Raw genomic sequence first — 25,326 nt, forward strand, 5'->3', positions numbered from 1 at the left:
CAATCAGATGCCCATGTCCCCATAGTAGATGCCATCAGATGTCCATGTCCCCATAGTAGATGCAATCAGAAGCCCATGTCCCCAGGGTAGACGCCATGAGATGCCCATGCCCCCATAGTAGATGCCATCAGATGCCCATGTCCCAGGGTAGATTCTAGAATGGATTAGTTCATAGTCAATCCTTCGTGGAGGGGCTGGGAACCAGTAAGTGGCACTGCCTCAGCTCCGGGGTCCACTTACCTCCTGTAATGTTAAACCAAGGAGGTAAAGATTAGGGTTGTATTTAGGATTGTGACTTGGACCGTGCCGCAACAACAACTGCTGTGACGGTCTAACGGACAGAGCCTACCATGCCGCACCGCTAACATGCCAGGAATGCAGGCAGTGCCACCTACTGGGTCCACGCCACACCAGGAAGAACCTACTTTTAACCAATCACTCTAGCATTAACCATGTAACCAGCTCTCCTTTCTGTATCATACAGGGGATGAATCTTAGCCAGGGAACCCATATGACATCTATATGGTCTAATAGGTGTGAGAAGGTGACAGGCAGAGTGCTGGAATCTCACTATATCTCCTCCAGGTTTTTAACTTATGGGTGGTCCAGTGCAGGTCTGGAGTAGGCCTCAGCTCCAGGCGTGTGTCCTTGGATCATTGGTGGGCCAGAAAAAGGTTGCAGATCCTGCACTTCAGGGCAGATCCAGAGAGTGAGCGGAGGCGGCTGGGTCTGTCCTGTAACCCTGAGTCTGGTGAGACAATATTACTCCTGTTTTGTTTGTGTGGCTGGTAGTAAGCCACATATATAGTTAGGTTATCCATTCTGTTTAGTTACTTGCTCAGACGAGCAGGATTTTGTTCTATTTTTTGTCTGAAGCTAAGGCTGTATTGTGTTTTGCTCATTTGTGTCTAAAGTGAAGGTTTATTTATTCCATCTAAAGTAAATGGGGCACCATCATGGGAGAAGTGAAGCATAGCATGGTACAGTACCTATTAAAGAGGTGTACACACCAAGACATAGGATGAGGAATAAATGTCTGGTGGGGGTCTGACCACTGGGGCACTTAATGAGAAAACGGGTCATCTAAATGGAGAGATGGTCTTGTAGACTTTGCTGCTGCTCCATTCATATCTATGGGACTCATGAAGATTCTGGTAGCTCTGGCAATCTCATAGAGAGAAGAGGCAGCAGCATTACTGGTGGGGGTCTCACTGATATCTAACTTATACACTATCCAAAGGTGAAGTTGTTTTCAATGGTAAACCCCTTTAAATGGTCTGTGGACTGTCCATGTATGTCTTGGATATGCTAGGTCTGCAGCAAGAGCTGTTCTTTAGATGGGGTCCTGAACAAGGGACTCTGCACTTATCCCTAGTAGGATACTTGGAGAGTGGTTTTCTAAGCTAGACATCCCCTTTAAGTGCAATAAATCTGAATTGGGAAAATCTAATATTGATAAACACCCTATAAGTGGAGTCCTAAGCCCAGAAAACCCTTTCCAGATGTGACTATGGGAGTATCAATTGATGAGCAATTCTTAGGATAGGGAACTGAAGACTGGTGGGGTGTCCTACACACGGACCCCTGCCAATAAGCGATTTCAAGAGACTGCAGTTTTAGTGTGAGCGCTGTACAATGTATAGTGGCTGCGTTTGGTATTGCAGCTCAGGACATTCACTTTAATGGGATTGAGCTGTGAATATTTTTGTGTACCTATACACCTATCTTAGGCCAGAATTCAGTTGTAGTCACCATAGTATATTCCTAGACCAGACGATATCATCTACATGGTACAGAAGAAATCAAGATTCTTCAGACAGCATATTCTGACCCTTCAGGTGGTGCCCATTGAAATCCTTCGGGTGGAACCTCAATAAGTCTTCTGCTGATGGAACCATCCACTTTAGTCATGAACCCACATGCCACCATTGTAATGTATTGTTGTTGAGGACACTTCTGACTTCCTATTAATATCAAAAAGTGTCACCCGACTCGAACAATCCATTACATCCTCCAAGGGAAACCATGGATTTCAGTGGAGTTTCAAAAGCAAAATACAAAAATTTGCAGCACTTCCTTCCTCAACTTCACTTTGACACTTCCTTTGCCTTGGCCCTATTTTACATCATATGTTTGAAGCTCAGAAATTGCCCACAATAAGGACATCATGGCCGGGTTTCAAAGTATGGAAAGTTCATTCATGGTCTTATGGGCCTAATAACAGAATGAATAAGTACAAAACACTTCCTAAAATGTATCCTACTTAAATCTGGCACCATTTATCTGATTTATTTTGGAGGCCATTAACTACAACATTGGCAAGTTCACTACCCCTCCCTGTTAGCAGTTCAGCTAGCAAATGAAACGCCACAGCAACACAAGACCGCCTTACTCCTTAAAGCCACTCATGGGAGTGATTTATTGCCTGGTCAAATAGGCAGAGGAGAGTGGCTTCATGGACTGAAGAAGGGAGACGCAAAACGGGCCATGTAAGGAGGGAATTTATGTAACCATCCATAAGTGTGAAGAGTAAGAGCAAGCAGATGGACAATGGGAAATGTAGCTTGTCCACAGATTCACTGTATGTAAATAACAATGATTCAAGGAGCAGCAAGTAAAATAAAGCCAAGCAAAGGGAACACTGAGGATTTAGCACTACTGTGGATGTATTTGCAGATCATTTTTGGAAGCTGGACAATCCCTTTAAGTCACTCCCCCTTAGCAAGGCCTCTTGCCTGCTCAACAGGTTGTCATTAGTAAGTCTATGGCCAGGTGATTGAACTTGGGTCATAAAAGGAGAGAAAAGTAGGACATATTTGATATTTTTATTAAAATAGAGACCTATGAAGCACAGGTCCTACAGTATTAAAAGACAGGATTCCAGTATACAGGTTATTACATAGACTAAGTAGACAGACAATAGTGAGTAAGCTCTGAGCCCCCTCCTCACAGGCAGGTCCTGCTCCAGGTATGCTACAGTCTCTGGTGTCAGGCACCTGCAGGCTCAAATATGGTGAGAGTACTGGGTGCATATCATGGGCGCAGAGCTCAGTGTAAAATAAAGACAGGTCACAGTGTAAGGAGTGTGTGCTCGGCCATGACACTCAGTCGTCTTCCCTTATAGTGTCTGCCCCAGAAGACCCGGCCTGTTAGCAGCTTCTGAGCTCTGTGCCTTTGAAAATGATTGACCAAAATCACAGATGGGTAGCGGGCGGCTGGTAATAGTAAGGGGATTGTTTGAGATAGGAAAAAAGGGTCTAATTTGAATTTTCCGGAGACAGCGCCACTCTTGACTATAGGCTGTGCCGGGTACTGCAGCTCACTTACATGGGTCTCGGCAGCAATACCAGACCATGGACAGGAGCGGCGCTGTCCTGCAGCCCTTTTGTCCTAATCACAGACAAACCCTTATTAAGGGTATGATTTTACATCCTTCTGCATGCCTGAATGTCTTCAGAGGAAATGGTCTCCAAGTCAGTGTCCCCTGCAATGCAGAATAAAACGGTGCACGTTGCGATTTTTTCCCACATGGACCGTAGTATGCAACATTCATTACTGTGGGTCCGTGTGAAGTTCATTGCAAATAGCACACGGCCCAAACATCTTTATTAAGACAGGGTGACATTCAATATGGCTGCCACTGTAACAGAATTTACAGCGATGTAGCAGAGCTCACTGTGTCATTCACCAAGCTCTGCTACAACTGGAGATATAAAAAGCATTTTATTTTTACTGTAGGAGGATATTATGGTCAGATGGTTAAAGGTAAACCGTATAATGCCTGAACAATTGTGTTATTTCCACTAGAGGGCGACACAGAATAATCTTATAGTCTTCGCCTATGTAACTGAGTGGTGCTAATGGACGGAGAGTGACACATGACTACGTATATACTGTATATCTTTGGTAAATGGAGCCGAAAGTGAGGTAGCATACAGGGGTCATGAGCTATACGTATACTGTACACTCACAGAGTATACCAGGTGATTTGGAATATGGCCTGGGTTTCTTAGAACGAAAAGTTTCACCTTTTTATCTTCCTTATCTCAGTGTAGACTTCTGTCTGACGCCCACATAAAGTGACAGCAACATACAAAATACATAATGGATAGAGGTCTTTATATATAAAGCCCTTGCAGGAGTCATATTGGCTTCTCAATGAAACCGTTTTGCATATTACCACATCTAAAATGAGGAATTAAAGGGATTGCCCAAGAAGGGACCACCCCTAATAAACAGACCTCAGTGCCGTACCAGCTATTATCGCCACTGAAGTCACATGGATGTATAGCACACAGGGCTGGACTGGCCCATAGGTGAGCAACGGGCTCGGAGCCACAGTCACTGACAAAGACCAGGATCCTCCAAGTTCAACACATCATCAGTACAGATCAGTGGCGTAGTGGAGCAGCAGGGGTTAATAATTTAGTAATGGATCTCTTAAAGGGATCCTGTCATTAAAACTCATTTTTTTCTGCCTAACACGTAGGAATAGCCTTAAGAAAGTCTATTCTTCTACATTTAGAGGTCTTCTCCGCGCCACCGTTCGGTACATAATCCAGTTTTTGTCGGTATGCAAATCAGTTCTCTCACAGCACTGGGGGCAGTCCCCAGAGCCCAAACAGCACTGGGGCGTCCCCAATGCTACGAGAGAACTCTCCAGTGCCGCCTCCATCTTCTTCAGAACGTCCTCTTCACGCGCCTTCTTCCGGCAGAGGCTTCAAACTTCTAGGCCTCAGGCCTAGGGCAAAGCCAACTGCGCATGCCTGCCGGCCACAAGAAAATGGCCGCTTACACAGTATTGTAAGGCATGCAGTCGGCTGCCCGAGGCCTAGAAGTTTCAAGCCACCGCCGGAAGAAGACCCGTTCCTGAAGAAGATGGAGGCGGCACTGGAGAGTTCTCTCGCAGCATTGGGGACGCCGCCAGTGCTGCGAGAGAACTCATTTGGATACCGACGAAAACTGGATTATATACCGAACGGTGTCGCGGAGAAGACATCCAAATGTAGGAGAAGAATAGCCTTTCTTAAGGCTATTCCTATGTGTTAGGCAGAAAAAAAAATGAGCTTGAATGATAGGATCACCTTTAATTTTAGACTAGTTTCTGCCAGTATTTCCATTAAGACATCCAGTTTAATAAAGAAGCAGAAATAATGGATGGACTACAGCCTTATATGACTAAAATGGCAGAGATTTGCCGAGGACGTCCTCACCGTCAGCGCTAATCCTAACGGGTACACAGACTTACTTGATCACTTAAGTATGTGCCTGCACTACAATAAAGGTAGTCCATATCCAGGCGAGACCAAGACTGGCCACTAGAGGGAGCCTATCTATCTATCTATCTATCTATCTATCTATCTATCATTGGGGTTTGTTGGCCACCATTTGTGTCTACCTGTGATTGATAGAAAATCTTCAATTTCTTTCATTGTTCTGCTGCTACAACGAAGCAGAACAATGGAAATAACATTGCCGGTGTGAATGACGTCTTAAAAGTGCACCATGTATAGGCCATCCGTATCAGATTAGTGGTGGACTAAAACCTCCACGGTTTAGCTTTTGAAAGAGGCGGTGATGCTTGGGTGACATAATGTTTATCTGCAGCTAAGTCCCATTCAAGAGAATGGGGCTGAGCTGCAATACCAAGCATCACCACAATACAAAGTACAGCTCTGAGATTTTTGCCCTGGTTTTAGATGTGGTAATAAGCAGGTCTTAATACATGAGCCCAAAAGAATACATTGCAGTGTATTATACTGCAGATAGATATACATATAATGTAGTCACTAAAGCAGATTTGTGCAGACTGCGGCCTAAACTTAGCTTATAAGTGTTACACATATCCATAGATCTCCATTCACCTAACAGAGGCCAGAAGAGCGCCTTGTAAGCGAGCAGCAGGTAATAAAGATGGATGTACACAGGACATATACATGTCTAGCCTACACAATGCTATGAGACTTGCTGCTCAGACAGGAGGGATCTAATGTATTATGTGCAGCAAAAGGAAAAAAACATAGAAAGAAAAGAAAAGCTGGCTGATAGTTTTGAGAGATCAAAATATTAAAATATACCAAAATTTGTTTGTCTTTTTTTAAACAAAAGGCACTTTTATAGCCAGTAGCCCATAGCCACAAGCATACTGCCAGATTCCCCCTCATTGACTCTTATCAAGTATTTCGCAGGTCCATGCGGGAAGCCATTGAAGGAAGATGTGGGGGCAGTAGTGTGTTACTTTCCTGTATCAGTGGTTAGTGTCCACCAGACATGGTTATGTTCTGGACGCCTCATATGGACCTAGTGGTGTGGACATCACCTGATGTTCCTCATAACCCCATCATTGGTCAGTCTGTGTTATTCACGGTCAGTCATCGGCGACAATGGACAAGGCACGGAGCTCGGCTAGTTTTGCCTCGTTTTCCCTCTCCCTCTCGGCGTCTGTCAGCTGCACTTCATCCACCTGCTGAGCCAACTCTCCAAAGACCCGGGACATCTCCGTGTAGTACACCACCTAGTGGAGAGGACATGACATTAGCAGGGTTACAAAGAAGATGGGAGTAGATCTTAAAGGTGTTGTCCAGGGAGACTTTAAGGGAGGTGGGGGGTTACATGAAGTTACTCTCTATTCACAGAATAGCAAGTAACTTTCAGATCTATGGGAGTCCCAATGATCATGAGAATTGGGTCATGGCGGATACACCGCTGCGTTCCTTCTTTCAGAGTCCAAACACCATCCTGCAGAGTTCAGTCACCACTGACCTATTGTCTATGGGCCATAAGTAATACTGCGTGAAGATGAATCACACATCTATAATGAAAACTAATATATGAAAGAAATATAGAAAGATCTGCTCCTCTACCTGAGCTCTGATCAATGACTGGAAGCTAGGCTTGAAGAAATCTATACGACTGTTGTAAAACTTCGGCATCTCATCCAACAGCTGACGGTTCTTCACCTCAAAATCCTCCCGAATGGGGCGCAACTCTTCCCTGGCCTGAGGAGATAGACATAACCATGTGAAACACACAAGGAGTTCAGCATCATGACACTAGGTGGCAGTGTTGTGCATCCGACAGAATCTCACAGGTAGAAAGGCTGCAGTGACAGACTGAACGTTGCGATGTGAGGTGGCGCCGACACATCGGCTAAGAAACAGACCTTCCTGAGAGAGTACTTTCCCTAAACACTGTGTCATCTATACTTCCCTTTCCGCGCATTCTTAATCATTCTGCAATGAAAAGTTATAGCACCATGTTGTAGATCACCACGATTGCTGAATCAGTCCTGACCACAAAGCTTTTTGGGACTTTTTAACTGAAGACTTACTTTAGGATAGGTTATCAAATGAAGAGTTGTGGGGGTCTGACACAGGGACCCCTACAGATCAGTTGTTTGAAGTGGCGTCTCGTCAGTCACATGGCCTGCTCACAGCTCAATCTTATTGAAGTGAATGAGCAGAGCTGCGATACCAAGCACAGTCCCTATAAAATGTACCGCACTGTGCTTAGTAAGTACTGAAGAGGCCGCAACACTCACCTGAACACTGAAGCCTATTCAAACAGCTGATCGGTCCAGGACCCGGGTGCTGGACCTCTACTCAACTTTAATTGATGATCTATCCTAAGGATAGGTTCAATAAATTCTTAGCTTGGAAAATCCCTTTAAGACCAGGGCCCCATGCTGCGAAATCGATGCGTTTTACATTACCTGCAAATAGGATTCTGGCTCATCCCATCCACACATTGCAGGAAAAAAACCAAAAAAAACAAACAAAAGCAGCAGCGGAAAACACTTGCTGTTTTGAAAATCCCGGCATATCAAATACACCTATGGAAACGCTGGCAGGTATAATAGGGGCAGAAAGTCTGTACTGGAAAACTCTTTGGATGTTCAGTGAAAAATGCTGCAGAAAAAAAACAAAAAAAAAAAAAACCACAATGCGTTTCCACCGTGGTCATTTCAGCAGCACTTTTTGGCTGCGGCTCACTATGTGTAGCCATACACAGTCACAGGGCAAGGCTAGGGTCACATCTATACCAGGGGTTTGTCCAACTGAGATCTGTCTGCAATTGCCAGATAAACACACCGAGAGCCCGACTTTTCGTCTGGTGAATTAAATTTTATATATAATCATATTATATTATATATACAGTGTATATATATATATATATATATATATATATATATATATATATATATATATATATATAAAAATTTGTGGCAGTGATTTTTTTATTTCTTTTTTTAATCTGAGCGGGGTTCATCTAGTTTCCCTTTAATAGATGACTGCTTGTACTTGAAGGTGCTCCACATCACGACTATCTATCCCACATCCCATTACTGAGCTGTAAATAATGCACTGTATATGATGCAGACCCCGTATATCACTACTGCTGCCCCCACGTATCATACAAATTACCCGCCCGTGTCTCCCAGCTAGAACCTGTCAGCCCCTTATGATGAGTCACACACACAATGAGTGTTAGTATTTTTGGGCTTAGATACTAAGACGTGATGATCTGTCCAATAAGCAGCTGCTTGTAAAATAATGAGGGGTGTTATTGTCAGTGCTCACACATATACAGAGAACTGTAGGGAAGGGTAATAGAATGTGTGCAACGTACCCCAGGGCTGCCCTGAAGTAAGAGAAGACTAGACCGTGTAGTGCACCGCCCCCTGGTGTCCTACCCGATACCGGGCCCACTGACTACTTCCTGTCACATGCAGCCGATACTCTCTAGTGGATATTGGTGAAGAATGAAGGGGCTGCTGGAAATAGACTTGAGAAGGAAGTGGTAGGAACTGAAACTATAACTACGCGTTTCAGATGACAAGTCATACAAGAAGACAGTGGCACTAGACAAAAATGACTTCTATGGCTGTACAATGAGTGTATGCAAGCTAGGGATGGCTACTGGATCTTACTGCGGTGACCGCACCATCACACACTGACCTGGTGTAACTTGGCAATCACTGCCCCCGTCCGCTCCTTTTCTTCATGTTTCTCAACCTTTAACTGAAGTCTCTTGTATTCCTGTAGCGCCTGCTCCCTGCGCTTCACCGCCATGTTTAGTGAGGGGAACACACTGCTATACCTGCATGGAACATATACCAAGAAAAGTATGTACATGACTACGTGAACATCTAACCCAAGAAGTGCCCCATGTGCCATGATACTATATATAACAATGTGTTTCTATGTAACGATAGAAACACATTGCTTTTCATACAACCAGCAGACACACAAGACGACAACAATCACAACTACTCGCAGAGCTGCTTGTGGTACACATTGGTGTGTATACCTCTTTAAAGGATCCATCACAGTTTTCTGAATTTGGTTCACCTGAAAACAGGAAAAGGAGATAAAATAAACATCCCTAAAATACACAGTTATCAATAAGTAGGATTAGAAGAACATGACTGCTTCCTTCCAAAAACAGCGCCCTAACTGTCTACAGGCCGAGTATGGCAATGCAGCTAAACTTCACTTCAATGGAACCAAGCTTCTATATCAGATATATCCCGTGGACGTGTGTGATGCGTCTGTAAGGAAATATCCATATTCTCCTAATGTGCACCATCCCTTTAAGTCAACAGTATATGGAGAGCCGTATTGGGCCCAGCTCTGATTTCAGGTGTTGCATTTAGTCCATTGCCCCCATTGTATAAAATGCAGTTATGACAGTGACGTAATGCCTGGTAATTCCAATGTGGTTCTGTAATAAAAGTCATCACTGCAACAAGTCACTTCCTGAAATTTCTTCCCTCCTGGATATTCCAGACGCAGGTACCTGCGACCTATGCAAGGGGTTAGGTTAGCTCCCTTAGTGGAGCACTTGTTCATGAAAGAACAATGGAGACTGTGACCCCAAAAATCAGATTTTTCTTGGATATACATGAGGAAAATCCAATAAAAAAAAAAAAAAAAAAAATCATATTTATTATATATTATACATTACTAGCTGGTACCCGCGACTTCGTCTGCGGTGATTGTAGCAGTGGGTATATACAGGCATGGGTAAGGTTTTCGTACTGTGTATAAGGTATGGGATATGAAATGTAACTTTGTATCTTGTTTTTGCTGTAATTCAGAGAATACGTGAGACTTTTGTGTTGAAGTTACTTTGTATTTGAGCTGCTATATATACGGTGTTGTGAGAAACTTTACATAGTGACTTTGGGACAGAAGTATTTGAAGTTAACCCTTTCCCGCCGATGGCATTTTTTGATTTTCGTTTTTGACTCCCTTCCTTCTAAACCCCATAACTTTTGTATTTCTCCGCTCCCAGAGCCATATGACGTCTTAATTTTTCCAGGGACAAATTTTTCATCATGATGCCACCATTATTTATTCTATATAATGTACTGGGAAGCAGGGAAAAAATTCAGAATGGGGTGGATTTGAAGAAAAAATGCATTTCTGCGACTTTCTTACGGGCTTTGGTTTTACGGCGTTCACTGTGCAACCAAAATGACAGGTCCCCTGTATTCTGTGTTTCGTTACGATTCCGGGGATACCAAATTTATAAGGTTTTATTTACATTTTGACCCCTTAAAAAAATCCAAAACTGTGTTAAAAAATTATTTTTTGAAAAGTTGCCATATTCCGACAGCCGTAACTTTTTTATACGTGCGTGTACGGGGATGCATAGGGCATCTTTTTTTGCGGGACTGGGTGTACTTTGTAGTTCTACCATTTTCGGGAAATGTTATTGCTTTGATCACTTTTTATTCAAATTTTTATCAGAATCAAAACAGTGAAAAAATGGCGGATTGGCACTTTTGACCATTTTTCCCGCTACGGCGTTTACCAAACAGGAAAAATATTTGTATAGCTTTGTAGAGCGGGCGATTTCGGACGTGGGGATACCTAACATGTATGTGTTTCACAGTTTTTAACTACTTTTATATGTGTTCTAGGGAAAGGGGGGTGATTTGAATTTTTAATCCTTTTTATTTATTTTTTTATATATTTTTTACTTTTTTAAAACTTTTTTTTTTGCATTTATTAGACCGCCTAGGGGTATTGACATGGGTGGGCGGTGTCGCGGATTGTCAGAGCGGTGGGGGTCGGCAAACATGGCTGCTCCGGAGCGTTAAAGAGAGCCTCCTGGAGTATCGTTAAGGTGAGGGGCAAAGTGGTAAAGTATATGTATATGTGATTGTGTGGTGTTAGGGGCGAGGCTGCAGAGGGCAATATGAATTTTGTGGCTTGCTATGGTCCAAAGTGTGTGAGATTGCAGAGATGGTGATGTGAGTTTGGGTTTTGTGGGGGTCCTGGCACAAACATATGTGCACTATTGTGACGAAAAGTAGCCTATTGTTTAATCGGGTGTATTAACTATGTTTGTGGAAAATTTCAGCCAAATCGGTGGAGCGGTTTTTCCGTGATTGAGGAACAAACATCCGAACATCCAAACATCCAAACACACAAACCCACAAACTTTCACATTTATAATATTAATAGGATTATATATTATATATATTATTATTTTAGTAGCACTTAGTAGTATATAAAAATAAAAAAAAACACAAAAAGAACCAAAACATGAAAATGTGAAAAACGGATAAGTTCTCCTCCTTATTTGTTTACATTTTCCCAGATTTTTTTCTTATTTTAATGAGTAAAAAAAAAAAAAAAAAAAAAAAAAAAGAGCAAAAAAATAGTAAAAAAAAATTTGGCAAAAATAAAAACTAAAATAAATAAAATGCCCCACGAATTACCAAAAAACATAGACGCAAAAATTATTTGAATAATCCAAACGTTAAAAAAATAAATAAATGAAATTTACAACCATCTAAAGGGCCATGTGCGCAAAAAAACCTGAAAATGTGCCAGGTCCTAAATTGGCCTGGTTAAAGAATACACCCCATTCTTAACAGAGGCCATGGCCGCTCATACGTCACATCTACAGTACGTTACTCTCCGGGTACCTTTTCTTGGTTGAAGGCGTCCATACGTTTCATCGCCGTGTCCAGTGCCGTCACCATGGCTAAAAAATCTGGGTCTGGTTCACATAGTGGATTCCCTAGAAGGTCGGAGGTGATCTTGACCGCAGACTTAGACATGGCTGGAAGAAGACACAGAAACACAAGAGTAGAACAGTGCCCATAACCTAGAAACTGGAGAGAAGGACAATAGCACAGTCTTAAGTACCTAGATCTGCCTCGATACTTTTCTTCATGTCTTTTTGTAACTTTTTGGTTTGGTCTTCCAACCTGTGGATGAAGAAAGAAAGATATATGGTCATAGAGGTGTGAATGAATTGGGCAGAGGGGAGAGGAGGTGTTTTAGGTAGATGACTCACTGCTGGAGCTTGCCATATTCTCGCTCAAAGTCCCTTTCAACCTAGGAAGAAAAAAAAAAAAAAAAAAGACGAATGAGCGCCTCACTGTGGACACGTGGAATAAAACATGAATACGTTCATTCTACAGAACCAGAAAATACGGTTGACACGTCCAATGTTTTTCGGTAAAATATACAGGGCTGCCTTTAATGTAATGGGTGTGGCCTCAGTTGTCTCGTAGTAAAGTAGTCTAGGCCCCGCCCTTTTCCTGTCCCACGACAAGTATGTGAATACAATGTAAATGCCTCCAGGGACACCATTTTTTTTTTCACCATTGACAGAACCAAGGACGTGCGCTCTGCTGTATAGCTTACATCCTGGCAGATGTATTTAGACTTGCCGCCAGAAGCACAATAACATGGATTATTCCACAATCCCGCTTGTGTCGTAGCCGTCCGATCAGTAAATATCTATGTTCCATGACTCTGATCTCTGACAGTGGTGGAAAGCAGAACCTGGTGGTGGCTGGAGGGAACGGGAAGTGCCTTTAAATCTCCGTGTCCATGATGTCAGCGCCGTGTCTGCCCACTCTCCAGCGTAAGAAAAGCTGGAATTTATGCAGATGATGTGGGTGCAAAGGTACACAGGCAGACACAATGGAGGCTTTGTGGAGAAGGGGAGTAAAAAGCCTAAAACATACAGACGGCAGCATCTACCCACTCTGCCTGGCAGAAGGGCAAGCCTCCAGCAGACTCTGCTCATCATGGGCAGGCTATATATAACCATCACAATGTTATTACGTGGAAACAGGTCTGAGAAGCCCCCAAGACGTTATATTAGCATTTCATGGATGGTATTTACACAAGATGCCCTCTGCAGACACCATCTTGTGGAACTTATACCATATTAAAGGGATTTAATATGGTATTAAATGGTTCCACCAAGCAAGATGGTAGTCATAACCATGCAGAGAGTAAATGGAGAGACGTTTTTTGCCACTCTCATGGACTTAGACGGGCAGTTACCTCTCTATGCGTTCCCCTAAGACCCCATGCAGACGACCCAGTGTGCCATCCGATTTTGAGGACATTTGGAGTGACCTTCCATGATGCACTCACCTTTATAAGGGCTTCTGATCCATTCCGTCCCAATGACACAGAGCAGGATACGATCTGCTTTATGTTCATCAGAAGAGAACGGACCATCGGACACTCCCTCAGGAGAACCTCGGTGTGCACACTTGGTCGTATGTATTAGCATAAGAGAAACACAGTAATGTAGATAGGTAAGGATTGGAGAGAGGAGGTCACGTGATGAGACCAATGGATGTGATGTCACTTCCTGAGAAGTGGAGCGCTTTCTGAAAAAGAGCAGCCATGTTTTCTAGTCCTGGATAACGGCTTTAATGGAGGTGCACGTGTGGTGCTGCCCTATACAACCCTATGGGCCTGGGGTAGAGTCAAGTAGAGAGTCACTGTCAGCCCCATAGACATCGGGAAGTAAAGGGGGCCCAAGTGACCACACATTTACAGCCTTTCCTGTGCATATGTACTAAATGTCAATGAAAGGGAAATGTGAGGACCAGCCTAATATTGGTCTCTAGGAATGAACTTTTTTTTTAGCCTCCATGAGCCTTTTCATTTTTACGTTATATACCGCTGTATCATCCTATGGGGGACTAAATCCTCCTATCACGAGAATACACGGCCCAAAAATTTACAAATATAGAAATTCGCCTTTAATCAAAAACTGCAAATAGTATAAAAAAGGAAAAAAAAAAGTTTTTACATAAAACATTAAAAAACACTCTAAGGGCTCGTTCACATCTGCGCCCGGGGTCTCCGCTTTCAGGTTTCCGTTTCCTGCCCGAAACTGAGCAGGAGATGGAAACCTGCAGGTCCATTCAAATAAATGGGTTTAAAAAGTGTCCGACCGTGAGCGCCGGTGAGCGTTCTATGCTCTCCGTGGTGAAACCGTTTTTTTTTTTTTTTTTTTTAATCGGACACAAAGTCAGACATGCAGTACTTTGTGTCCAGTTTAAAAAAAAAAAAAACGTTTCGCCGCGTAGAGCATAAAACGCTCACGGCTGGACCCGGTCTGACAGGTTTTCATCTTCTGCCTGCAGAAGATGGAAACTGGATGCTGGTGTGAACCTAGCGTCACTGGGGCTGACAAAATACACACACTATATCTACTGTACAGGTTACTCTGCTATACAGGGTATATATAGGGTGCTCTACATTCGAGGCTTCCCTCCTTGAATCAGCTTGAAAAAACGTGGAGAAGAAGACTCCTGCGAGCAGGACTTTCCGCGTCTTTTCAGGCAGAAACCCGGCAGAACCCATTGTAATCTATGGGTTCTGCGGGTAAGCGCTTTTTAAGCGGAGTGGGTTTCTGTTCTTCTGGTCCCCAAGTGGACACGAAGAATGAAAACCTGAACACCCGTGTGAACCTAGTGCAAGTGTGGTTAATGAGGCATTCATTTTATGAAAAACTTTTTGATAGTATTATTGGTTTTCAAATGATGATGAATTTACATTTACATGGGTGTAAGTTGTTTTGGCTGAGTATTCTCTTAGCTTTTCCATACAAGCCCTATTTGTGTAGGCTAACAATTTAGTGGGAAGAAGTATACTTTATGTATTTACATATATATATATATATATATATATATATATATATATATATATATATACACACACACACACACACACACCTAGGCATTACTAATTTATTTATGTTAAACTGTAACTTAGACAATCTGGTCTATCTACGAAGGATCTGTTCACATCAGGATTTCTGAAGTATGTAAAAGGAACAAAGCAATAGAAATCCCGATGGAGATGTGAGCACAGCTTGTAACAATACCAAGTCAGTGTATATTATTGTATATCCCGGGAATTATAGTAATAAGGTATATTTAGTGTGGAAACGTGTGTTTGTCTTACCAGCGGCTATGCCATTGTGAACTGCATGACAATATGTTGATCGTGATGCGTTTGCTGCTCAATGTGTACTTGTCATATTTATGTAGGGTGTATTATGAGGAGGGATAGCTGACGGCTGAATGATTTGACAGACAGGTATCTCATGTGTATGGCCTTATTGTAACCAGGATCTGGCATCCGTGGTGTCGGCCTCCTCCCTCCTCTCCCATGTTAATAGGTATTACCTGTGTTAAGATAAGATAATCCTTTAATAGTCCCACATTGGGGAAATTTCAGAATGGGGGGCTTTATGGTTATGGGGGCTTTACTAGGACAATGTTGTAATCTGCCAGCCCTCATAGTACAAGTAATACTAGGAAGCACGGAAGAGGCAGAGCAACCAGAAACCAGATACTGGTACTGATCACATGACCCATGGTGGGAACCAAACCAGAAAGCAAGGACCAACACAACCAGAACCAGGAGAACCCCTTTAATCTTTGTGTATGGTAATGTAAGCCTTATATGATATGTCTTCACTCATTCACTTACTGTTTTAGGTACGATCTGCTTTTTCGGCCCAGCTTTAAAGGGGTTCCTAGAAGATAGAAAAGACATAACCTTTATACATACTGAAGGGAAAACAGACAAGAAACATTATGTAGGAATACAGGACAGTAGAGGACAGACCTCCTGCTATCGGTTAGCAGAGGATATGACCAGGAACGGTATGGTCAGAAACCCGGCCATGATGTCCTTATTGTGGACAGGTTATCAGGCAGGGACATTACATGTATGAGAAGATATCCTGGTTACAATAAAGAAATATTCTATATTCCTACACCTAGGAATACTCCTAAGATATCTATAATACACATATTACATATATGCATGGACCAGGGCCATAACTAGGAATGTCGTGGGCCCCGTAGCAAACTTTTGACCACCTCCCCTCCACACATTCCTGCACACAGTATTATCCCCCCAATAGTGGCCCCTGCACACAGTATTATGCCCCATAGTGGCCCCTGCACACAGTATTATCCCCCATAGTGGCCCCTGCACACAGTATTATTGCCCCATAGTGGCCCCTGTACACAGTATTATCCCCCCAATAGTGGCCCCTGCACACAGTATTATGCCCCATAGTGGCCCTGCACACAGTATTATGCCCCATAGTGGCCCCAGCACACAGTATAATAGCCCATAGTGGCCCCTTCACACAGTATTATCCCCCATAGTGGCCCCTGCACACAGTATTATGCCCATAGTGGCCCCTGCACACAGTATTATGCCCATAGTGGCCCCTGCACACACAGTATAATAGCCCATAGTGGCCCCTGCACACAGTATTATCCCCCATAGTGGCCCCTGCACACAGTATTATGCTCCATTGTGGACACCCATGAACAATTATTATAATGTGACCCAAGGGGGGGACACAAACATAAAAACCACTGTTACTTACCTATCCACGGCTCCGCAGCACTTCTGGCAGATGGCATCCATCTTCAATGACATCCGGGATGTCATGTGACTCGGGGGCCTGCGTCGCGACGCACAAGGATTCAGACTCCGGTCATGTGATGTCAGGGACGTCACTGAAGTAGGCCTGAAGCCTGTCTGGAGCACAGAGAGGTAAGTAACTGGTTTTTTTATGTTCTCTCACCTCTCTCAGGCCTCTGATCATTATACGCTGGGGTCGTAGCAGTTGTCGCCGGGCCTCCTAATGTCTTGGCCCTGTGGCAGCCGCTACCCCTGCTACCACGGTAGTTATGCCCCTGATATGGACACATTTCACCTAAGAATTCTCCTATAATATCTATACCTATCTATCTATCTATCTATCTATCTATCTATCTATCTATCATATAGTATGTGTGTGTATATATTACTATCATATAGCTCTCTGTCTCTCACTATATAGATTACACATAGATACATTACACCTAGAAATCCTCCTATAATATCAATCCTATGTATTACATTTATATATGGACACATTACACCTAGGTACACCCATATCATTTCTATACTATAAATACCCATATAATATCTATACTCGAGTTTCCTGCATATTAAGTAATAATAAATACTTCCATTTCCATTACATGGATATTATAATAAGCGTAAAAATGGAAATAAAAAGCAAAGCAAGTGGTGTAAAAAGAGGAAGATAAGTATTACCGCACAGATAAGCTAAATTTAACCCGCGCTTCTCTTTTCCTGTTTGCAGTATACCGACCAGTGGAACAGATTGGGTTTCCCAGAGATCACGTTCGGCTTACTGACAACATAAAAAAATCCAAAAACTACAATGAATAGAAGAACATTTCTCATCAAATGACTAACCAACTACTGCCCGGATGCTGGGGCGGTCTTACGTTACGTGGGGGCTTCTGTCTAAGACGTCCTTGTGTCCTAACATGGCATCTGGAAGAAGGTTATCTTCATGAGACAACCCCAGACCTTGATGACATAGTATATAGTATATGGTCACTGCCTCGGTGCCGACACGAGGCCAGCTGTAATACAACAAGAACTCTTCAGTCCCATCGATTAACCCTCTAAATGCCATGATCAAGACGGAGAGGAGTTACTGTATAATATGGGGCCAGTCTATTGAAAAATGGAGAGATAAAAATTCCAAAAATTTGGTCTTGTCTTGAAGGTCAAAAATGGCATTTTCCGTACAGGGGGCGAACCACTAAAAGTACACGCCCAGAACAGCAATGTAGTCAACCCTTCTCTAGTTCCATAGAAGTCAATGGAGTAGTAGCTGTGACTCCATGTAAGGCAGATTTCTGGGACTGATACCAATCACTCATCCTTAGGATAGGTCATCAATATGTGATCAATGGGGGTCTGACCCCCGGGGAGCATCACAGATCAGATGACTGAAGGGGAGGCACATCACCATAGACTGCATAGTGGCTGTACTTGGTATTACAGCTCAGCCCCATGCATTTGATTAGGGCTGAGCGGCACATGGCCATGACACCCAAAAGTAGACGTTGGTTCACCCAAACGTCAAAAGCTCTCGACGAGTCTCCAATGTCGGACTTGCTGATCTAATATTGGGAGGTCATTAGAATCGTAGTCCCCTTTAATGCAGGGAATCCCAATTTCATGATCACTGGAGATCCCATCCATTGGACCCCATAGGATTAGACACTTTTTAATCCCATAATCTGAGGATTTCTCTGGATTTCTGCTCCTGTGGGCGTTTTTGATAGGATTACCAACCCTTAGGTCACGTGAATGGCAGTAAAGGGGAAGGACTTTGCTATGGCCACTACACAGTGTGTTGAACCTTCTGCGTCTGGCTCTGTACACTGTATAGATTTGGCACCGAACATCTGCCTGGACCACTGGATGAGTGCAGGGTCCAGACATCAGGCACCCACTGGCCTCATAATGATCACCCACCCAGAGGATAAGTCATCAGTACAATAAAAAACACCCCCAGGACCACTGAAGCCCTTTAAAGGGGCGCGTAAGCTATGTATTACTATATGCGCCTGTGCCATGTAATGTAACTGAACTGATTTCCATAAACAAGATTTCTATGTGCTAGTTTAGAAGTCGGGAAATATGGCACAGGAGAGATGCACTCATGTCTATGCCAAGCAACATATTCTGCACACATGGGTAACAATAATATAAAGGAAAAGTGCTTTAATCTGGGGACAGATGGTCCGGAAATACTGCTATACTGCTGCAAGAGCCGAACAAAAAAAAAAAATTCCATGTACAAGAGAATAGCCTGAAAGACACTCTAACACATGAGCACAATTGGCTGCCGTGGTCACGTGACATTTCTTCGGAACGGATGACAAATCGTCATAGAAGTAAACTGAGGACCACGATCAGACATGGGGAAGGCTCTGGAGAAGTCGCCATTGTCTGCTCATCTCCCCACAGCGGCCACTACTGGAGAAAGCTAGTAGTACAGGCTGTCAAATGCATGGGCAAATAGGATGTACTCCCCGCCTTATAAAGGGGCTTAGAAGAGCGAAACCCCTCTAGGACATCTATAGGCCCTAATAGGGTAGAGAAAAGGAGAGGGTGCTAATATAAGATCCATATTGTCTACTATAGTGATTTCTATTGAGGCCTCAAACTAAAGAAGAAAGTAGGTTAAAGGCTCCAATCCGACTGACACATCCTTCATGGCACATCCTTCATAGACAAGATACAGAGTAATATATGTACAGAGAGGGAGGGGACCCCAATATATAGAAGTATTACAGGTATGGGAACTGGCCCTTATACATACACTCCTCATGGACAATACCCTTATAGTATAGTGATGTCACAGTACAGAGATAATACACACAGTGATGTCACAGTACAGAGATAATACACACAGTGATGTCACAGTACAGGGATAATACACACAGTGATGTCACAGTACAGAGATAATACACACAGTGATGTCACAGTACAGGGATAATACACACAGTGATGTCACAGTACAGAGATAATACACACAGTGATGTCACAGTACAGGGATAATACACACAGTGATGTCACAGTACAGGAATAATACACACAGTGATGTCACAGTACAGGGATAATACACACAGTGATGTCACAGTACAAGTATAATACAGTGCTGTCACAGTACAGGGATAATACACACAGTGATGTCACAGTACAGAGATAATACACACAGTGATGTCACAGTACAGGGATAATACACACAGTGATGTCACAGTACAGAGATAATACACACAGTGATGTCACAGTACAGGAATAATACACACAGTGATGTCACAGTACAGGGATAATACACACAGTGATGTCACAGTACAGGGATAATACACACAGTGATGTCACAGTACAGGGATAATACACACAGTGATGTCACAGTACAGAGATAATACACAGTGATGTCACAGTACAGGGATAATACACACAGTGATGTCACAGTACAGAGATAATACACACAGTGATGTCACAGTACAGAGATAATACACACAGTGATGTCACAGTACAGGGATAATACACACAGTGATGTCACAGTACAGAGATAATACACACAGTGATGTCACAGTACAGGGATAATACACACAGTGATGTCACAGTACAGGAATAATACACACAGTGATGTCACAGTACAGGGATAATACACACAGTGATGTCACAGTACAAGTATAATACACACAGTGATGTCACAGTACAGGGATAATACACACAGTGATGTCACAGTACAGGGATAATACACACAGTGATGTCACAGTACAGGGATAATACACACAGTGATGTCACAGTACAGAGATAATACACACAGTGATGTCACAGTACAGGATAATACACACAGTGATGTCACAGTACAGAGATAATACACACAGCGATGTCACAGTACAGAGATAATACACACAGTGATGTCACAGTACAGAGATAATACACACAGTGATGTCACAGTACAGGATAATACACACAGTGATGTCACAGTACAGAGATAATACACACAGTGATGTCACAGTACAGAGATAATACACACAGTGATGTCACAGTACAGAGATAATACACATTATATCATAGCACACAGAAATAAGACACACAAAAAAGGTCAATGTGTATAATGTGACATCACAGCAGAGGAAAGTCATACATATGATGTCAACATATAGGCAAAATGAACACTGGTGCCTGATGCCATAAGAACAGACTTCGTACCTCCTCATACTACATGGCGGCCACTATGATGACTTGTTATCCTTCAGCAGATCATGGAATACCTGCAGATCGGTTATAAACTAAAACGGTTCCCTGGACAAGTATGTGAGTTCACGTGTACCTCAGACGTCCTCCTTCTGAATCACACGCATAGCGCGAGGACAATGTCCAGAACAACTGGACAGATGACATTCCTCCATGTGAGACATCTACAGGACCGGACATCTAGTCAAAACTGCACACTCAGACAGTCACGTGTGTAGTGGTAGTGGTCATTACAGCCCTACCTGCACCAGCGCCATCTCACAATGGCTGCCCCCTCCCAGAAATAGAGAATCACAAGCTGCCTCCCCCCATATACACACACACAAGGACTCCAACAATAAGCATTTAAGGAACTTTTAAACAAGCATTCTATCTCCTGCAGCGCCACCACAGGTGAACTGAAGCACTACATGGGCTTGATTGACATCAATACCTGGTCTGTATAAAATTGCCCATACACAAGACAGACTATTTACTGCCGATCTTCAGCATCTACAAAACAGCAGGACGGACGCCAAAGCAAACAAGATATCTACTGAAAGCTTGATCCGCCATATTGGATTTATGTAGTCGTTGATAGGTCTGCATCCCATAGAAGTCTAGACCAAGCCAAGGACCACAGTAAGAAGCAATTGGATAGGGCACTGGTGGGGTCCAGCCAATCTGAGCCCAACCACCAGCCCATAGTATGGAAGAATTTAGAGTAGGTATCCTGGTATCCTCCATAGAAACCCTATGGGAGTCACAGGGACATCCAATGCTACGGATCGGGAAGGGGAGTGGCGGTAAGACAACATCCTAGCGTGTTCCATCATGGCTGCCCAGCCAGAAGCCAGTGTCCTATGTTCTCCAACATCTGGTCACTTCTCCATTTCTCGGGTCCTCTGTTTCTGTATTTGGGCACAGATGCCAGGGCTTCAGATAATATGAAGCAGAAACTGATGAGATGCCACCCTCAGATTGTACAGAAATATTTTATTACTCACTATATATATTAAGTAGGTCACACAGTGATAAGCTGATATAGTGATCCCGATACACCCACAGGAAGACAAGAGCCAGCGCAACGTACACCAGCACCATGGGTGAATGAGAAGATGAGTAGAGCCGTGTACACACAACGCACCGCGGCATCAGAGACCTCCAATGATGAGGCGCTATCCCATCAATAAGAAGTAGTGAACAGCACAAGGGCGGTGTCATCGTGTAACGGAGATTTCCATGATCTTTGTGAACAGAGCTTGTCCATGCAAAAAGGTCACCAAGTGTGAATTTGGCCTTAAGCAGAGCGCCCACCCTGGAGTAGTGGAGAGGAATTCCCTCTATAGGCCGGGTATGGTTTTGAGGTATTTCTAGAGACTTCCTGATGAGTCCACTGGTAGTGCCAAGAGTAACGTTTGGTGGAGAATGGAGGAAAGAGGTAAAAGCGAGAGCGTACTAGATAACAATGTGCATCCATCTTTGCAGCAGCGGATTAAAGGGGCATTTCAGGACGATGATATTGAGCTCCACCACCTCTCCCAGGCCAGTGACGTCATATCTACTGGTCACGTGGCCATGCTGCATATCAGTCCGATTTAAATGAACGCGGCTGTGCTGCAATACCAAGCACAGCCACTACACAAAGTACAGCGCTGTGCTTGGTAAGGAATAACGAGGCCGCAGCCATCAATATTACAGTCCCAGAAACCTCTTTCAGGTAAGTCCTTTCCACTTTTAGCAAGACTGACCCCATGTACAAAGCAAGATCCCCAATATCTTGAGGATAACGCAACACCAACTGCGATCACCATCAGTGCCCGACCTTACTTATGCTCTGCTTTCCCCAGGATGTAATGTTTGTCTACTCCCAATCTCCTCATTGCAGTACATGCACTCTCTGCTTGTTCGAGGGTGCAGGTGTTTTGTATTGGAGACAGATATAACTGCCTGCCCCGACACCCCTGGTGGCTGCTGATCTCCATCAAAAGCAAAGAATCGGCATGATGAAATTCAAAGTCTTTTCCAGCCTTAATAATTGATGACCTATCTTTGATTATAGACAAGGATTTGACTCCCATGACCCCGGCGATCAGTTCAGTGCTGCGGCCTCTTCAGTACATTTATATACTTGGAATGACTGGGACTGAGCTGTGATCAGGCCACGTGACCTGCAAACGTAACATCACAAGGCCTGTGAAGCCGAAGCAATGTGCAGGGATCACTGCTGCCTCTTCTGTGAGGGTCCCCGGGTGCCTGACCTCCACTGATTGTCAATGGATGACCTAGGTCATCGATTAATAACCCGGTAGTGAAGGGCAGGACCAGGACATTTGCAGACCCAGATCTACAGGGTGTTGTTGGCTACTGACTTTTGGATCCGGCTCCTATACCTGGCTAAGATATGTCGGATGTTTCTTTAAGGTAGCAGAGGCAACATGTAGTCGTGGTGGAGCAATAAACTCCAAGATATCAGGGCAGCCTTCTGCCTCCCCTGGCACGTATGTCATACATGAATGGATGTATCGCTCTACAGCACCAGAGTCTTCTCGCTGGGTTAAGACCTCTATGTAGTAGAATAAGCTCCGGGCAGGCCAAGGACTTCCGATTACTTATTCTTGGCCTAGTCTCCCCCTCCTTCCGTCTGTGCCCACAAGTCATACAATTATGGGCAGGTAATCACTGGCTGCGGCCTGGACTCCTTCCTGTTTATTGTTACAGCACAGGAGGACACAGACCACGTCACTCATGGGGAACGCTAAATAAAATGTCACTTCTCTGCACAGAGGATTGTCCCTGGATCCTCAGACTCCCGCACTGCCGAAATGTCAGGAACGCCATTTAGGAGAGCATCGTGCCATTAACTCCTCCTCTGCCAGAAGCCAGGAAAACACTGCTGAGTTCAGACTCGCAAATGACACGCATCTGTGTGCACGTTCACACGTGTTCTGCATAGGTGTGCACTGACTCACTGCTCGCTGTGACAATATAATATTAGGTACTTGTACTCCAATTGAAGCCCTAAAGGGGTTATCCAGTTCCTCGCCTCAGGTCAGTGACTTTGTGTCCATTGGGCATATGGCCATGCTGCAGCTCAGTCACATTCAAATGAATGGGGCTGCAATACCAAGTAGAGCCATCATACGATGTATGGCGCTGTGCTTGGTAAGTAGTAAAGAGGCTGTAGGAATTCGTATCATAGTCCAGTTGATCTAACACTATAGTCATAGGGGCACAGAACCATACACTGGGTGGTCGGCCTGCTACACTCACAACCCAATGCCAATGGAGTATGGTGCATGGTTCCTTTCTAGCTAATGGAACCTATGCACTATATTGGCAGCTATCTTGACAACCCATCCATCGAACATACAGTTACATCTCTCCACACCCCCAATGTCCGCTAAGGGTGGGATCTCTCCAGACCCAATAGTATAATAAGCAGAGGCCCAGAGGAGCTGATCCAACTAGATGCAACTCACCTCCCCTGGGCTCGGGTGCCAGTCTTCTGGCCTCAGAGATCTCATGAATGACGTCAGAGACCGCTGAGACCTGCGATTGAGGCTCAGAACAGTGGTCCTGCAGGTTACGTTGTCGCTACCAGACTATAATAACAGACCTCGCCCAACAAATATGGCGCGTCACCCCTCTCCAGGACTCGGCAGTCTGCCGGCTGAGGCCTCATGGCAGATGCAGGCCCAGAGACTTTCGCAAGGCCTAGTGCAAGTCCACCATTTGTCCTATGGTTAAAGCAGCCCGGATCATGCCTGAAGTCAGTACATTATTATAATAAGATATCAGCTGTAACTTGTTGTCTAGCATCCGTCCATACATGTATCAGGTGGCAACGGTAGACCTCCACTGCTTTGTGTCACTGCCGAAAAAAAAACCCCAAACTCTACAAAACCGAGGAAGGGTGCCAAGTAAGAACACTGCCCATGTGGGATAACCATGCGAGGTCTACAAGGAAAATGGCGGCCAGAAACAGGCTACAATACCGGCGGCAGACTGACACTTTATGGGACAGCAATGGTATTATAACATCTTGTGTGCTGTCGCTCCATTATACAGGACATGTATAGCCCCTGACTTATTATACATGTCACCGCCACCTGGAAATAGATTTTCTATAAACATCAGATCAGCTCACCGTGGATAACAAGCGTATAGTTATAGCAGACAGGAAGGGGAACGAAAGATTGAGGAGGAGAACAGGAAGAAGTGCGGGTGTCAGGAACAGACTGAGGTCTAACCACTAATGACTACTTCTATCCCTCAGCCAGCCCGACACACACCAGCTATATACTGTGTCATAGGGAGGACTGGCAGCAGCGTATAGCGAGACCGAGCATCAGTATATAGCGGCTACAGGACAGAGAGACTGCACACTGTCAGT

At 44.0% G+C, this 25,326-nt stretch overlaps 1 protein-coding gene across 2 annotated transcripts in view; it reads right to left on the minus strand.

Moving 5' to 3' along the window:
* Window positions 1–2,821: 2,821 nt before the first annotated feature.
* The window catches only part of BIN3 (bridging integrator 3), a 40,473-nt gene continuing 17,968 nt past the window's right edge, over window positions 2,822–25,326 (minus strand). Inside the window, exons 2-9 of one of the 2 annotated variants that reach the window (XM_075272701.1) lie at window positions 15,774–15,819; window positions 12,316–12,356; window positions 12,165–12,226; window positions 11,942–12,078; window positions 9,310–9,350; window positions 8,958–9,099; window positions 6,864–6,998; window positions 2,822–6,514 (exon numbers count right to left, since the gene is read on the minus strand). In XM_075272701.1, coding sequence (XP_075128802.1) covers window positions 6,368–6,514; window positions 6,864–6,998; window positions 8,958–9,099; window positions 9,310–9,350; window positions 11,942–12,078; window positions 12,165–12,226; window positions 12,316–12,356; window positions 15,774–15,819 — 751 coding nt within the window. In that variant the 3' untranslated portion in view covers window positions 2,822–6,367. Of the gene's footprint in view, window positions 6,515–6,863; window positions 6,999–8,957; window positions 9,100–9,309; window positions 9,351–11,941; window positions 12,079–12,164; window positions 12,227–12,315; window positions 12,357–15,773; window positions 15,840–25,326 lie in introns of those variants that run through there. The other variant, XM_075272700.1, reaches the window with a different exon arrangement.

The sequence above is a fragment of the Leptodactylus fuscus genome, chromosome 5 (assembly GCF_031893055.1).
Source record: "Leptodactylus fuscus isolate aLepFus1 chromosome 5, aLepFus1.hap2, whole genome shotgun sequence".
Lineage (NCBI taxonomy): Eukaryota > Metazoa > Chordata > Amphibia > Anura > Leptodactylidae > Leptodactylus > Leptodactylus fuscus.